This window comes from Festucalex cinctus, chromosome 6 (genome assembly GCF_051991245.1).
Source record: "Festucalex cinctus isolate MCC-2025b chromosome 6, RoL_Fcin_1.0, whole genome shotgun sequence".
Taxonomy (NCBI): domain Eukaryota; kingdom Metazoa; phylum Chordata; class Actinopteri; order Syngnathiformes; family Syngnathidae; genus Festucalex; species Festucalex cinctus.
The window spans coordinates 6,272,766-6,286,326 of NC_135416.1; the positions used below are offsets into that span (position 1 = coordinate 6,272,766).

General features: G+C 40.3%; 1 protein-coding gene across 4 annotated transcripts in view; it reads left to right on the top strand.

The window, feature by feature from the left end:
- The window catches only part of lef1 (lymphoid enhancer-binding factor 1), a 98,161-nt gene that overhangs the window by 44,026 nt on the left and 40,574 nt on the right, over positions 1-13,561 (top strand). For 3 of the 4 annotated variants that reach the window (XM_077523511.1, XM_077523513.1, XM_077523512.1), the window contains exons 6-8: positions 593-826; positions 2,698-2,755; positions 5,803-5,927. In XM_077523511.1, the coding sequence (XP_077379637.1) occupies positions 629-826; positions 2,698-2,755; positions 5,803-5,927 (381 nt within the window). In that variant the 5' untranslated portion in view covers positions 593-628. Of the gene's footprint in view, positions 1-441; positions 827-2,697; positions 2,756-5,802; positions 5,928-13,561 lie in introns of those variants that run through there. The other variant, XM_077523514.1, reaches the window with a different exon arrangement.

A 13,561-nucleotide genomic window follows, 5' to 3' on the forward strand; every position in this document is an offset into this window, starting at 1 on the left:
GCCCCTCCACCAATGGTCTGCCACCCCCACCACGCGTGCTTGTTTTTGAGCAGTCAGTTCACGCGTGGGCTTGTGTGCTCGTCCCATTTGTTTGGGAGAACTAAAGTGGGAGTGTCAATCAGTGCTGACTGGAGAGGAGGAGGAGGAGGAAAAAGGAGGAGGGAGCAGCTCCATTACCAACACTGGCTCACACACACCGGCAACATTACACCGTGGAAACGCTGCGGGAGCGCTGGGAAAGTCTTGTCCACGGAGTGTGCGTGTTTTGGTTTTAACATCACCTTTCTTTTGCCTTTCATTCCGATTTTTAAGGACTGTGGATGCGCACATCCTCACACTTTTTTTTTTTTTTTTTTTTACTTCTTCACCGGGACCCACAAGGGACTATCACATGCACTTTTTTTTTTACATTTTGGTGTGGATAAATCATCTTTGAGTGAAAAGTGGTGATTTGTGGACACTTGTGTCCTTTTGTGTTTTGTTTCCCCTCTACAGGGGGTCAACAACTTGGCTCCTGCCCACGGGAGTTCTTTATACTCCCTTTTTTTTTCACAGCACATCTTGGGGTGTTTTTTTGTTTTGTTTTTTTCAGGGGGGGGATTGTGGGTGCAAAAAGAGGCGAGACGACATGCCTCAGTTGTCAGGCGGCGGAGACCCGGAGCTGTGCGCCACGGACGAAATGATCCCGTTCAAGGACGAGGGGGAGCCGCACAAGGAGCAGATCTTCGCCGAGCTCAGCCACTCGGAGGAGGAAGGAGACCTGGCCGACATCAAGTCGTCGCTTGTCAACGAATCCGAGGGAAGCCCCAACAGTAACAGCCACGATGTGAGTTACGTGGTCAGCCTCTGTGTTTGTTTGTTTAAAAAAAAAAAAAAAAAAAAAAAACACACAAGGAAGGCCTCCACCTTTTATTTGTCACTCTGTTTCATTCAAGCAAAAATCATCCTTTCATAGGCTTACTTTAATAGGCTCATAAAAGATGTACATCCAGTCAGGTGTCATCTGATCCTCCAAGGCCCATACTGAATTTATGATCATTTAAAAAATATTCTATACTGTTAGTGCGGGGTAATTATTATTTTTTAGACTTTTTTTGTTAGTAGCAGTTGGGATGTATTTTACACAGCGGACCAGTTGAAATCTCTTGGGGCTTCTTTTTGGCCCACAGGCCGCAAGTTGTCAACCACTGCATTATGTCATTAAAGCTGGCTTTTTATTGTATTTAGGAAATTAGCAATCAATTGTCTAGATGTACAGAGGCCTTGCTAGGAATTTACTAATATTGGGATTCAAATGCTATTTATTAGTCAGAATAATATTTTTGAATATTTATGTAGAAAAAAAATCATATCCATTCTAAACAATTAATACATAATACATAATAATAATAGTCACTTATGATATAAATGTTAAAACATTTTTACTTTGCATAATAAGCAGGTGTAAATGTCGGATGTTCAATGTTATTGTGAGAACGCCTCTTCAGTGAATCTGGGAAATGTGCTGCAGGAGTTGGATTTAAGCAAATTTAAAATGCATTGATAGTCATAAAAATATAATTATGTAATTTGCTTTTAGAATATTTTGTTTTTGTAATATTTACAAATATTTGCAATGTTTTGTAAACACTGTCAGTATGTCTCATAATTGTGACATATGTCTAAGTATTTGTCGTATTTTCTTCAAAATATTTATATATTTTTCCTCAATGTACAACATTCCTTCGATATTAAAATAAAATGCAATATTAATTTAATGTGAAAAATGTTCTAAAAAAAATTGCAGTATTTATTTTAAATGTTTAAAAGTTTTAAAAAACATTTCAATGTTTGGACTATTTTTCTATATATTTATGTTGTTATAAACATTTGCAGCATTTGCTCGAAATATTTATTATTTTGCCAAATATATGTAGTATTTTTTCAAAAATATCTGCAACATTTCTTTTCAGAATGTTATGTCACTCTAATTTTTGCTCATCGCAAAGGATCAAGCTTCACACACACACACACGTACACGCACGTAAAGGTAGAAAAAAAAAACGAGCAAGTTATTGGGCTGTTCTGTCATTAACCGCCGTGTTAATGAAATTTGGGGACCCCTGTCCAGAATGAGACTGTGAATCGTTCCGAGACGCGAGGCTGACGTGGACTGAATGTTAATTAGGATGCACGAAAAGTTCCCTCCTGCACAGCTGGAAGCCTTCCTGAAGATGTGTGTGTATGCGTGAGTGTGTATTAGGTCTTCATCTCAACCCTGACAGACACTGGGTGCATGAATTGCATTTTTATTTTATTTTATTTTTTTGTGGCGGGTAAAAAAAATAAAAACTCAATTTGTAAAAAAAAAAGATGACAGCCTTTAATAGACGAAAGATTGGAGGCTGGAATGAAAACGAGTGAACTCCTAGGAAAACAAGTTAATTTGTAAAGCCCCTCAAGGCCATGGTGCCTTAATTAAGTGGGAGAGACGCTTGTCTGAAAATGTGTGTGCGTGTGTGCCTTGTTGACAAGCAAAAAAAAAAAAAAAAAAAAAAAATCACATTCATCCCGACCGTGTTATTCTGCGGTCTTCTGACCACATCAGCAGCTCCGTGTGTCTAACGGCGCCTGAAAGGCCTTCCCAATCGATTCACTGCCATTCAATTTCTCCCTCTTCTTCTGTTTTTTTTTTTTTTTGTCTTCTTTTTCACACAGGCGGCGAGACAGTCCCAAGACTCATATCACGAAAAGCACAGAGAGCATCACGACGATGGTGAGTGACGCAAAAAGATTCCTTTCCCTTTCATGTGCCAGGAATGGGAGAAATGTATTTGAATGCTTCTAAACAACACAGTCATGCTGCTTATTATGAGGCCTTTCCAGACATAACACGTCACTTACACAGCAGCCAATCAGAGGAGACTGGATAGGCCTACAATGTTCCATCATCAGTTTGTTGCTGTACTAGATAATTCGAATCCTCAAAATTCAACTAGAAAGTCAAAAAAAAACAAAAAACAATCAAATGATTTCCCTGACTCGAAATTAGGTGGACACAAATAAGTCGCCAGTCTATGTCCGGAACTATATAGGGAATTGACCACTGCGGTTCAACGCTGCTTGAAATCAAACATTAAGTTAACCACTGTAAAACTACAACAACGATAAATTGGTCAACAGAGCTAACTTTGAGGTATAGGGCTAATAGTACTGTACTGTGAGCACCCATGACGGGAAAAATAATAATAGTTCACATGAACTGTTATTCATGAATTTAAGTATAAGAAGTTAACCACTGTATATTATAACCCAGCCAGGAAAGAAATGCTACACCACCGCTACATAGCATTATAAGGGCCTCAACATGCCTGAAAACTCAGATTTTTGCATTCGGAGAATTTTTTTTTTTTCGGGGTCCCAACATCACCCCACAAAAAAACAAACAAACAACAAACAAACAAACAAACAAACAAAAAACTCACCCAGTAGCACCCCAGTGCAGATACCACCGAAAAGACCAAAAAAAAAAAACTTACTAATAGTGCAGAGTCAACTCCTGTATTGAAGTACATAAAAAAAAAAAAAAAAAACAGAAAATGAAGTGTACTTCTACACTGTGAGGCCAGAGTCTGGATTTGAACCCACAACCTCTGAGAAACATGTGCTAGCTACTTGTCCACCGAAATTGTCTCTGCACACAAGAGAGTTTTGCTCTTTTATGAACTTCCATTCGTACTCATACATAGAATATAAAATATATATTTGTTTCTTGTATAAGAGCTAGCTAGTGTTTGCGCGACCTTTATGCTATCACATGTTGCCACAGATTTGCAAATGTTGTAAGCTAACAAAAAATGCTAATCTTGCTAATAATGTATGAAAAAAATGCAGGTTTTTCCTCCCTCGTTAGACAAAGAATAACGTGCCGATAATAATAAAAAGCCAAATTTACTTGTGCAGTTGTTTCCTTCCTATGTAAAACGACAGACGGGATTGCTGCAGCTGAGATCTGAACGCAGAATCCTAGCACTACGAGGCAGACATTCTAACCGCTAGTCCACCGTGCCCAAGTCGTATTTTCTCAACTCATCATTGATGCTTTTAATCACATAGTCCCGTCTCCATATTTAGATCAACCCCGCTGGCACCCGTCTTGCGTTCGCCGCAATAAACACAACACGGCGTCGGGGTCGCACGCGGGCGCCACTCGGGAACCTCGCGGGCCTATTGTGGCGTGACCTCCGCTTTGGCGGGTCATCGGCGGGGCCTTTGAGGACGGAGTGTGCCTCCCTTTTGTTCCCCTTTCATTCCGCCCCCACCCCCCCAACCCCATTCCTTCTCTCAAACCAAACACTGCCTTTCTTCACAACAAGATCCACGTTGCCATCAGGCTAAATACCACAAACACACACGCCCCTCCGGCTTTATTACACAGTCGAGTGGCGAGTGGCGCTGAATTGAGTCCTCTTGTATAAAGCGCCGCCTCCTCCTCCTATTCTTGTTGTCGGGTCATAGAGGAACAGTTGGGGCGTCTCCTGTTTTGACACACTCGGTATGTTCGTCTAATTGGTGCTAATTGGCACAGAGGGGCGCCATTGTTCCTGTGCATAATACAATTTAGTCAGAGTCCACTGTGAGGCCGCGGACAAAAGGCCGGGGCGAAATGTGCCGCAGGTTAAAGTGATATTATTATTCAGTGAGATTTACTTCAGTAACTTTTTAGATAAATCGGACTTGTCATAGTAGCTAGCAGTTACGCTACTCGGGCAGCGATGTGTACAGTCGGGATAGGGACTGTGCTGGCCCGCCAATTTTATACCCAAAAAATTCATCAACTATGATAAACATTAACTTGTATGTTTTTAAAGGAAAAAAATAAAAAATATCTTAAAATACTTGGGGGGAAATGGGAAAAAAATCTGAATAAGCGAATTTGCAGGTGACGAACCGTATGGATAAACTTCATCAATCCAATATAAATAACCATGAGCGACTCCATTCCACCAGTCAAACGGGGCAAGGCCGTCACATGACCACACACGGCCACAGACAGAAACAAAGATTTCAAACTAAAGTGATTTATTGACATAAATAATGGAGGAAAAAAACACTTATGTCATCTTGCTGTACTGTTTACAAATGAAAGTTAATTTAAGACCATTTAATGTGGTTGAATTATATATATTTTTAAAATATTTTTATTTATTATTGCTGTAGTTGACACTTTAACTTTATTGTTTGCCGTTTAACATTGATGCTCTAATTAAAAAATAATAATCAGAAGTTCGTCACCAGGTACTCAGTTTTTTTCCCCCACTGGATAGTTACTCAAGTAAATAGTAAACAGTACTCTTACTTGACTACCATTTTTGGTGACTACTATTCATTGACTTCTTGGTAGTCTTGTATCAAGCACCTGAAAGTAATACTTGGATAAAATTAATTAATTAAAACATTATTATTCAATAGATATTAACAAGAACTAACTTTGGTAAATGTTAAGACACAATGAATATACTGAGGAATTAAAATTATTTTGAAAAATGTAAGCGATTAGAATTTTGACAATGCTTTTATGTCTTATGTCTTTGCAATAAATTATAATATCAACAAACAAAAGAAAGAGGCTTGAACTTGCAAGTCACAAAAACGGTTCGGGAAAATGTATCTGAGTAAAAGCCAAAGTTGCCAGGAACACAATTAACAAAGTTCAGATATGTGAAAATGCCACATTACAAATGGTACATTAACAAAGTATTTGTAAATTGTTACATGACAAGGCTGCTTGTTGAATTGTGTCTTTTTTTGTTTTGGAATCAGTGAAACATCAGGACTTGTATGGCAAAAGCCACGTATACCCGAGCTACCCCAGCTACATCATGATGGGCAACATGAACGACTCCTACATGACCAATGGCTCCCTCTCGCCGCCCATGCCCAGAACGGTCAGTCCCAACTGAAGTACACACTGTGTATACAGGTGCATCTGAATAAATTAGAGGATCGTGGAAATTCGGTCGGATGTCCCTCTCGTTGTCCGTGAAAGAATTGCATCATTCATCATTTAAATGTTTTCCTAATGTTCAAACTCTGCATAATGTTGCAATGGCTTACAGTTTGTTTGTTTTTTAATCCAGTGCAGTACAGTACACATTAAGCACAGCTCAGTTGTATTTATTTAAGTACAATACATTATTTATTTTATCTTTTAGAACAGTATTTGCTCTATTTAAGTACAGTTAAAAAAACTGTATAATATTACAGTAGCTGACAATAATATTAAATACTTTGTATTAATACAACCTCTGCCTAATGTTGAACATTGTGGTCGTACTTGGACAGACATATATTTTTTCAGGTGGTACTTGCTGTAAAATGTTTAAGAACAACTGTTCTAAGTTATTAAGATGCACTTGTATATACAAGGCACCATGCGAAAATGTACTCGCTCTTTGACTTGGTCATTAGTCATATGTTTTGCTTTTATTTGGGTGCTTATTGACATAGATGCAAGTCTAATTAGTTCAATTGAAGAAAATAACATTTGATTGCATATATCTTATTTTTACAGAATAAATCATTAGAGTAAACATAAATACACTACATATAAGTAGTCAAAGAGGAAGTACAACTTTTGGGGACACCCATTATATATATATTTTTTTATTTGAGGTGATTAAGAGCACAACTGCAGCTGCAACTTTGTTTCAAATTTATAAGAGGCAACTTTTTTTAGGCTGCTCATTCTTTTGGCGTAAATGTCAAAAAAAAAAAAAAAAGCAAGTGGAAGAGCAAGCATGCTAGCTGAGTTGAGGTTTTCATGCCGAGTCTGAAATGGAAACATCCTAATTGTATGATGTCTTGAGAGGTTCCTCTGGCCTCAGTATGACAGAGGTCAGGCTACACTGCAGTTAAGTAGCGCAGTCCAGGGTCTGCATCCCCCCGCCTCCCCCTGTAATGGCCTAAATATAAGGCCAGCTGCAGATCCGTCACTGGCGGCTTCCTGTGCCCCCTCGCAGCTGTCCACACTAATCCTGTTGTGTCCACGCGCGTTTCCGTATGCCACTCGGGACGACTGGCAGCACTGCCGCTGGCTTTTGGCACGTTACATTACAAGATGACACAATGAATGGTATGTTTGTGTTTCTTTGAAGTTACATGGATCTTCATTCTTCGTATTCTTGTATTGTCGCTACGGTGTGTAATGGTGACACACCCTACATGTCTCATATGTATTTATTGTAGTATTTGTATTTCATCTAATGATACTGTACTTCTCTGACATTTTGTATTTTATTGCGACTTTCAACTTGTCTAATCATGGGTCGCCACAGCGAGTCGCTCTCAGGATTTGTCTGGCACCGTTTTTACACCGGATGCCCTTGCTGATTGATGCAAGCCACCCATGTCTTCATGGCAGTGGCAGGGTATTGGGGCATTGGCCACGAATTGAACCTGCCAAATCCATATGAAATTAGTTTTAATATGTTTCAGAAAATCATTGCATTTTTGGTATTTGAGGATTTTTTTTTTTTTTTTTTGCAAATACCTGCACATTTTTCATTCAATGTTATTCTTTAACATTTTTATGTATGTCTAATATTTTATTTGAGATGTTTTGGTATTTTTTTTTTAGACTGTTTTTATTTTTACTTTTGGGTCTCTTGTGCCTCTATCGTTAGCAAATGGCTGCTCTAAAAGGGGTGCTTATGATACAATTGATGCTTCATTGCTTATGTCTCTTGACATACCATTTTTAGCTAAGTTAAGCCTGAGTTGTTAGTGGAAGTGTTTTCACCTCCCATGTGCATGTATATACACACGAAGCCGAATGAAATGTTAGTAAAGTTTTTGGGCATCATAATTTGTGGTACATTTACACTTTAAACTGTTAATATAAGCAACGGTGCGATTATTTCCCCCCCACTTGATGTAATTTTCTTCTTCAGTTCACAAAGTAGTTGATATGAATCAACAGCGCCTCTGTTGGTGATAGTTAAGCATTGCGCTCAATTTTGGCTCCAATTAATTTGACTATCAATTTCACTGAGTTGTAAAAATCAAATTAAAAAAACACCACAATGTCCAGACGCTAACCGAATTCTTCACGTCTCCGATCACATGGAAGCGCTTGAGGAGGTATGCTTGGAGAGCCACCAGAGGAAATTACCTTTCCTAGCAGGCGTACTATACGAGACCCAGCCGGGGCGTGCTCGCTGCCAATTTTTTTTTTTTTTTTTTTAAAGCCTCTCGTTGTTTTCATTACCAGCACTTCTTTTACTCCCCCGAATCATCCTCTTTTGGAGCCATCTTGAATAAAACAGTAGTCATTTTTAACGCCTTTGTCTCACCCGACGGCAGCGTCGCAGACGCCGCGGCCGCCGCAGTATATCTGCAGGCCTGGGATCAGTTTTCACTCACATCAAAGGCTCCTTCTTTCTTTCATTCCCCTCCATCCGCCTAGCCCACCACCAACCCCCGTCACAGTCGTTTTGGATTGATTTCCATTCACCATGACATTCCTGCACACATGCCGTCCAGCCATGACAGAGCTGTCGGGAGCTGATGATTGTCAGCAGATTTTTATGTGGGTTTCTTTTTTTTTTTTTTTTTTTTTCTTTACATGCGCAAGTTGCCTTCTCTGCAAAAACGCTGGTGTACGTTGACAAATAGACAATGGTCTGGCTACAGCTTTGGGTAAATATCATAAATCAGTTTCTATAATTTTGTAATTTTTAGATACTTATTAATGTTGGAGTCAAATTGTGTTTGTGACAACAAAAGTCCCAAATTCCAAGAGTAGAATTAGAGTATTCATTTTCAGAAAATGAAAAAAAAAAAAGTCTGCTAAGCACATTGATATTGGGCTAGCCACGACTAGATCTTGATCTGGTTCTGATGGGCCTTCAGCCGCACCTCTCTCGACCTAACTGTGTGGCATGGACCATTGTCCTGCTAAAAAAAAATAAGAAATCAGAGTTGAGAAACATTGTCATTGTCATTATCTTTTTATTTTTATTTTTTTTATTTTTATTTTTTTTTTAAAGTGTAACATGTACCGTAGCTATAAATATCAAAATCAGAGAAGCTAACTTTGTAGATTATGCTGAATGTGCATTTTGCAGAGGTCTCTGCTTTGTTTTATCAATGTGCCAATGCTAATGTTTTTGAGCTTCAATTCGGTTTATCGATCATCTGCATTTAATTAAATAACCACAGCTATATACATTTTTGTCACAAAATCTCACATATGGCTTTCAAAATGCGGATGTTCCCTGCGATTTTGCAACAAAAAATATTTTCAGGCTGGATTTAGACTGCATGGTTTTAAGTGACACAATTACTTTATTTGTTTTATTTTTTTTTGCCCTCAAGAGGCACAATTGAAAATATTTACGCAATTAGATATTTTTAGATCAGAATCAGGTCTCTTCCGGATGCAGATGAAAATCTTTCAGTCATATTGCTTCTCATTTGTTCTCGATTTTCTTCAGATTTTTCTTCAGATTGTGGCATTTTACATTTTACATTACTTTTTGAGCTCTTGTTACTACTTAACTTCATCTATGTTTGTTTTTATCTTTGTTCCAAATACTAATTATTTTTTCAGTAAATATGAACAAAACCTCAACTTTATTCAAGTTAAGTCATGACTTCCAGAAAAGGCCGGAATAAAGGAAGAAAATCAGCTCTATTTTCTTGTAGCCTTTGAGCAATATTGACATATAAAGTATAAATTGGCTACCGAAACATTTAAGTGTGGTGAATATCAGATATAACGAAGGGGGTCATTATTTTTAACGGCAATAGATATACATCCTCATCTTAATATCAATGCGAAATAGGCTATCGAATGGGTGATTTGCGTTAAGGGTTTATGGCACGCCTTCACAGATGACGTGTGTACCGTTTGACTCATAGTCAAGCCGCCAAACTTTCAGGATATCATGACGGGCGAAGGGAGGGTTCTGGCTTGTTCGTGGCTTTGACGAGGTTGTTTGTCTAAGTCACCCAAACTCTAAATCGGGATTTTGAAATGACGGATTCTAAATAAAGACCGTGCAGTGGATCTATTCCAAGAATAGCCTTCTGCCATCGTGGCTCTGCTGCCCAAACCCGCACACACAAGTTTAGGCTTTGAAAAAAGAACGAACGGAAGCGCGCTTCTTCGCTTGACGTGCAGGTGATCTCCATCTGTGCTGGAACAACTGCAGGAGTAGAAGGGATGGAGTTACTGAGTGTTGCACTGGCGTTGGGGGTGGAAGTTGCAGTTGAGCCCATTTTCCTCTCTGAGAGAACAGTCAGTCGATATGTTGTTGTTTCACATCGTTACAGTAATTGTATGGCCACAACCCTTTCCCAAGCTTTTCAGTGGAGAGGAAGTGTACAGATCTAAGAATGAGAGCATACCACACCGAAGTAAACATACCAGATGTAAGTTGTCCAAGGCACTTGATTCCATTTCCAACCAGGGAAGACAGTCGGATGGTTCAGTTCAGTACATTTTTCTGATGCATATCATGACAGTGATTGTATAACACAGCATGCTAGGCCATAGACCACCTCTATCTTGTGTATGAATCAGACAAGCCAAAATAGGCGAACGTATTGGACTTTAGATGTCAAGTGGCTCAGTGTGAGTGCACCTTTATGGACTAGACTAGACAGTCGCCTGCCTTGTGAATTGGTTCTTTGCAGTTTAAAGTTTTTTTGTTTTTTTGTTTTTTTTTGTACCAGTGCACTTGGGTATGCCAGCGCAACAAACTGAGATAATTGTTACCGCCATTGATGGAAAGATGGCTTTATGCATGCAAAATATGCCACCAAGATAATGCTATTGCTTTTCATCATTCGGGGTATTATTGGCAAAACCCTCACACTATCGCCACCCTGTACACAAACCCACAAACCACATCAACCAACCAAATGGTGGCCTAAGGGTGCCCTTCGATTTTCCCAAAGCCATGGAGTCATTCTCCCTATAAATGCTCAAGTGTGGATCCTTGTGGCAAGGAATATTGAGGGTATTGGGAGGGGGCATGGGTGTTACATTGCCCGCACATTTCCTTTTGAAGAAGCGGGAATGTGACGGATCTAGCCAGACAGTGTCTCGCAGCGTGGAATCGGAATCACTAACCCGGGCTTACCTAACTGGATTTGGTAGGACCACTTCGGGTGTCCTCTGCTCATGCCCTCAGCGCTACAGCGGAAGATCCCTGTTATTGGGATATTGAGAACACTGTGTTTACCAGCATGCATCCATGTACACGCTGTATGTGCTTGAGTGGCGGTCCTCAAACACAAGTATAGGTCCGTGGGGCATTTGTTATTGGGCCACACAGAGACACTAAACAAAAAAACTTTCCTTTCCTTCCTTAGTTTTTGGCTAACTAAAAACTTTGATATGATTGTAATAAAACTGATTTCCTCTCTGAATATTGTTGCAAGAATAAGTCTTTAGTCCTAAGAATAGTTTTTTTAATTCAGAAAAAAACTGTTTTGGGGAATATATGTTGTCTTATTTTTCGAGAATGAATTCATTTTTCCAGAATAAAAGGCCTAATATTACGAGAATAAAGTTGTGTTCTTGTAATTCCCTTTTTAAACTTTGACTTTATCCCTCCCTCCATCCATCCATCCATCCATCCGTCCATCCGTCCATCCGTCCATCCGTCCATCCGTCCATCCGTCCATCCATCCATCCATTTTCTTGACCGCTTATTCCTCACAAGGGTCGCGGGGCGTGCTGGAACCTATCTCAGCTGGCTTTGGGCAGTAGGCGGGGTACACCCTGAACTGGTTGTCAGCCAATTGCAGGGCACACAGAGACGAAAAACCATTCACACTCACAAGCACACCTAGGGACAATTTGGAGCGCCCAATTAAACTGCCATGCATGTCTTTGGAATGTGGGAGGAGACCGGAGTACCCGGAGAAGACCCACGCAGGCACGGGGAGAACAACTTGACTTTAATATCATAATAATACAGCTTTAGCTGGGAAAAATACAAACCTGACAAAATATGTCTTTGTTGATTGCAACTTTTTTTGCCCAAAATTTAGGAATTTTTTATCGTAACATTCCGTCTCTTCCATAACCCCTCTCCACTCTCAAAAGTAGGCAACTTTATAAATGGTGAGGTATTTAAATGTCGACATCGTGATCATGTTTAATTGGCTTTAGGATTTTGAGCAGCCCATAGGCACCAAAAGATTGAGAACCCTTGCTTGAAAGGGCAGCTTCCAACGGTCTTGAGTATTCTCCAAGAAGCAGCTGGTTAGCATGTGATCGCAGCTCTCAGTTGGTCTCCGGCTAGATGATCTCAATAAAGCAAGCAAGTCACAGTGACATTGATGTCATCTGCAGTGCAGCTTTTACCGAGCGGCGTAAGATGTGCGTTGCGCCAAGGGGACCTCACACATGAGAAACACTTGGCCCTTTTCAAAGCCTTTGTAGTGCCGCCGCAGCTCGGCAGTTTTTCTAAACAGCGCCATTAACGCCCAGGGTTCCACTACACACTCGCTCCATATGTACGGGCTGTAACGACGCCATGTGGTTGCAATCACCTTATCTGCGCCTTTCATGCGGTGAAATGGAGCTCGCCGTTCGGCTGCACTGTGAGCGCCTTTTTTTTATATGAGAAACAGAAGTGTTGTTTCTGATGATATAACTGGATCGTGATTAATTTAAGTACTACGGCTGCATAGTTCAGCCTCCAGGCCAATAGGAGGCAGCATATCGTATAACGTGATGTTAATGTTTGAAAGACAGTTTGAGATGAAAGTATTGCAGAAAAGATGGACCAACCAACTCGTGCTTCAAATGGAGGCAGTAATCAATACACACATCAGAAGCTTGCGGCACCGTCTTGGAAATTGGACGATCCACATGGAATGTATAATAAAATGTGTTAATGAGTGCTGCTTAAACAAAAAAGTGCTACTTCGTGTCTCTGCCGTGAAGATGACAGGAAGACGCAGACTTGAACCAAGTTTGTGGTTGTGTTTCGGGGCGTGGTTCACCCCTCAAAGCAAAGAAGTCTAAAAGAGATGATACCCGTCCTCACCGCCATATCAGATGTGGCTTAGCCAAATCGAGTACAAGGTGGTCACCTAGAGTCAGTCAGCCAGTCAGTCAGCAAGTCAGTCAGGCCCCACCTGCTCAGAGGGCTTCACTCTGCACATGTAGCCTGGTGCTGATCTCCAGGGTTAGAGGAGGGGGCTGGCCAAGCTTGTCCGCAATTCCCCTGTTCTGTTTTAAGGGGCTGCGGTGTGAACTTCATAATCAGAAATAGAGTCATGTCCCACCTCGGTTACAGCTCTGATGCTACCCGCAAAGTCGGAAAATAGTCAAGGTGAATTTGTACGCCCATCCAGTGTCGGTGTTGATAATACTGAACAGCAATGCGGCATTACTACATATCCTTACACATAGTCGGATTCTCGCATCTGTTACTGCTTTGATACTGCCTCAGAAGATGGTCTATTTGGTACCGCATTCCGTGTCGATTCTGGTCATAGTGAAAAACGACACAAAGTTATAGAATACCTTCTAACGTAGCCAGCTTCCCAACTCTGT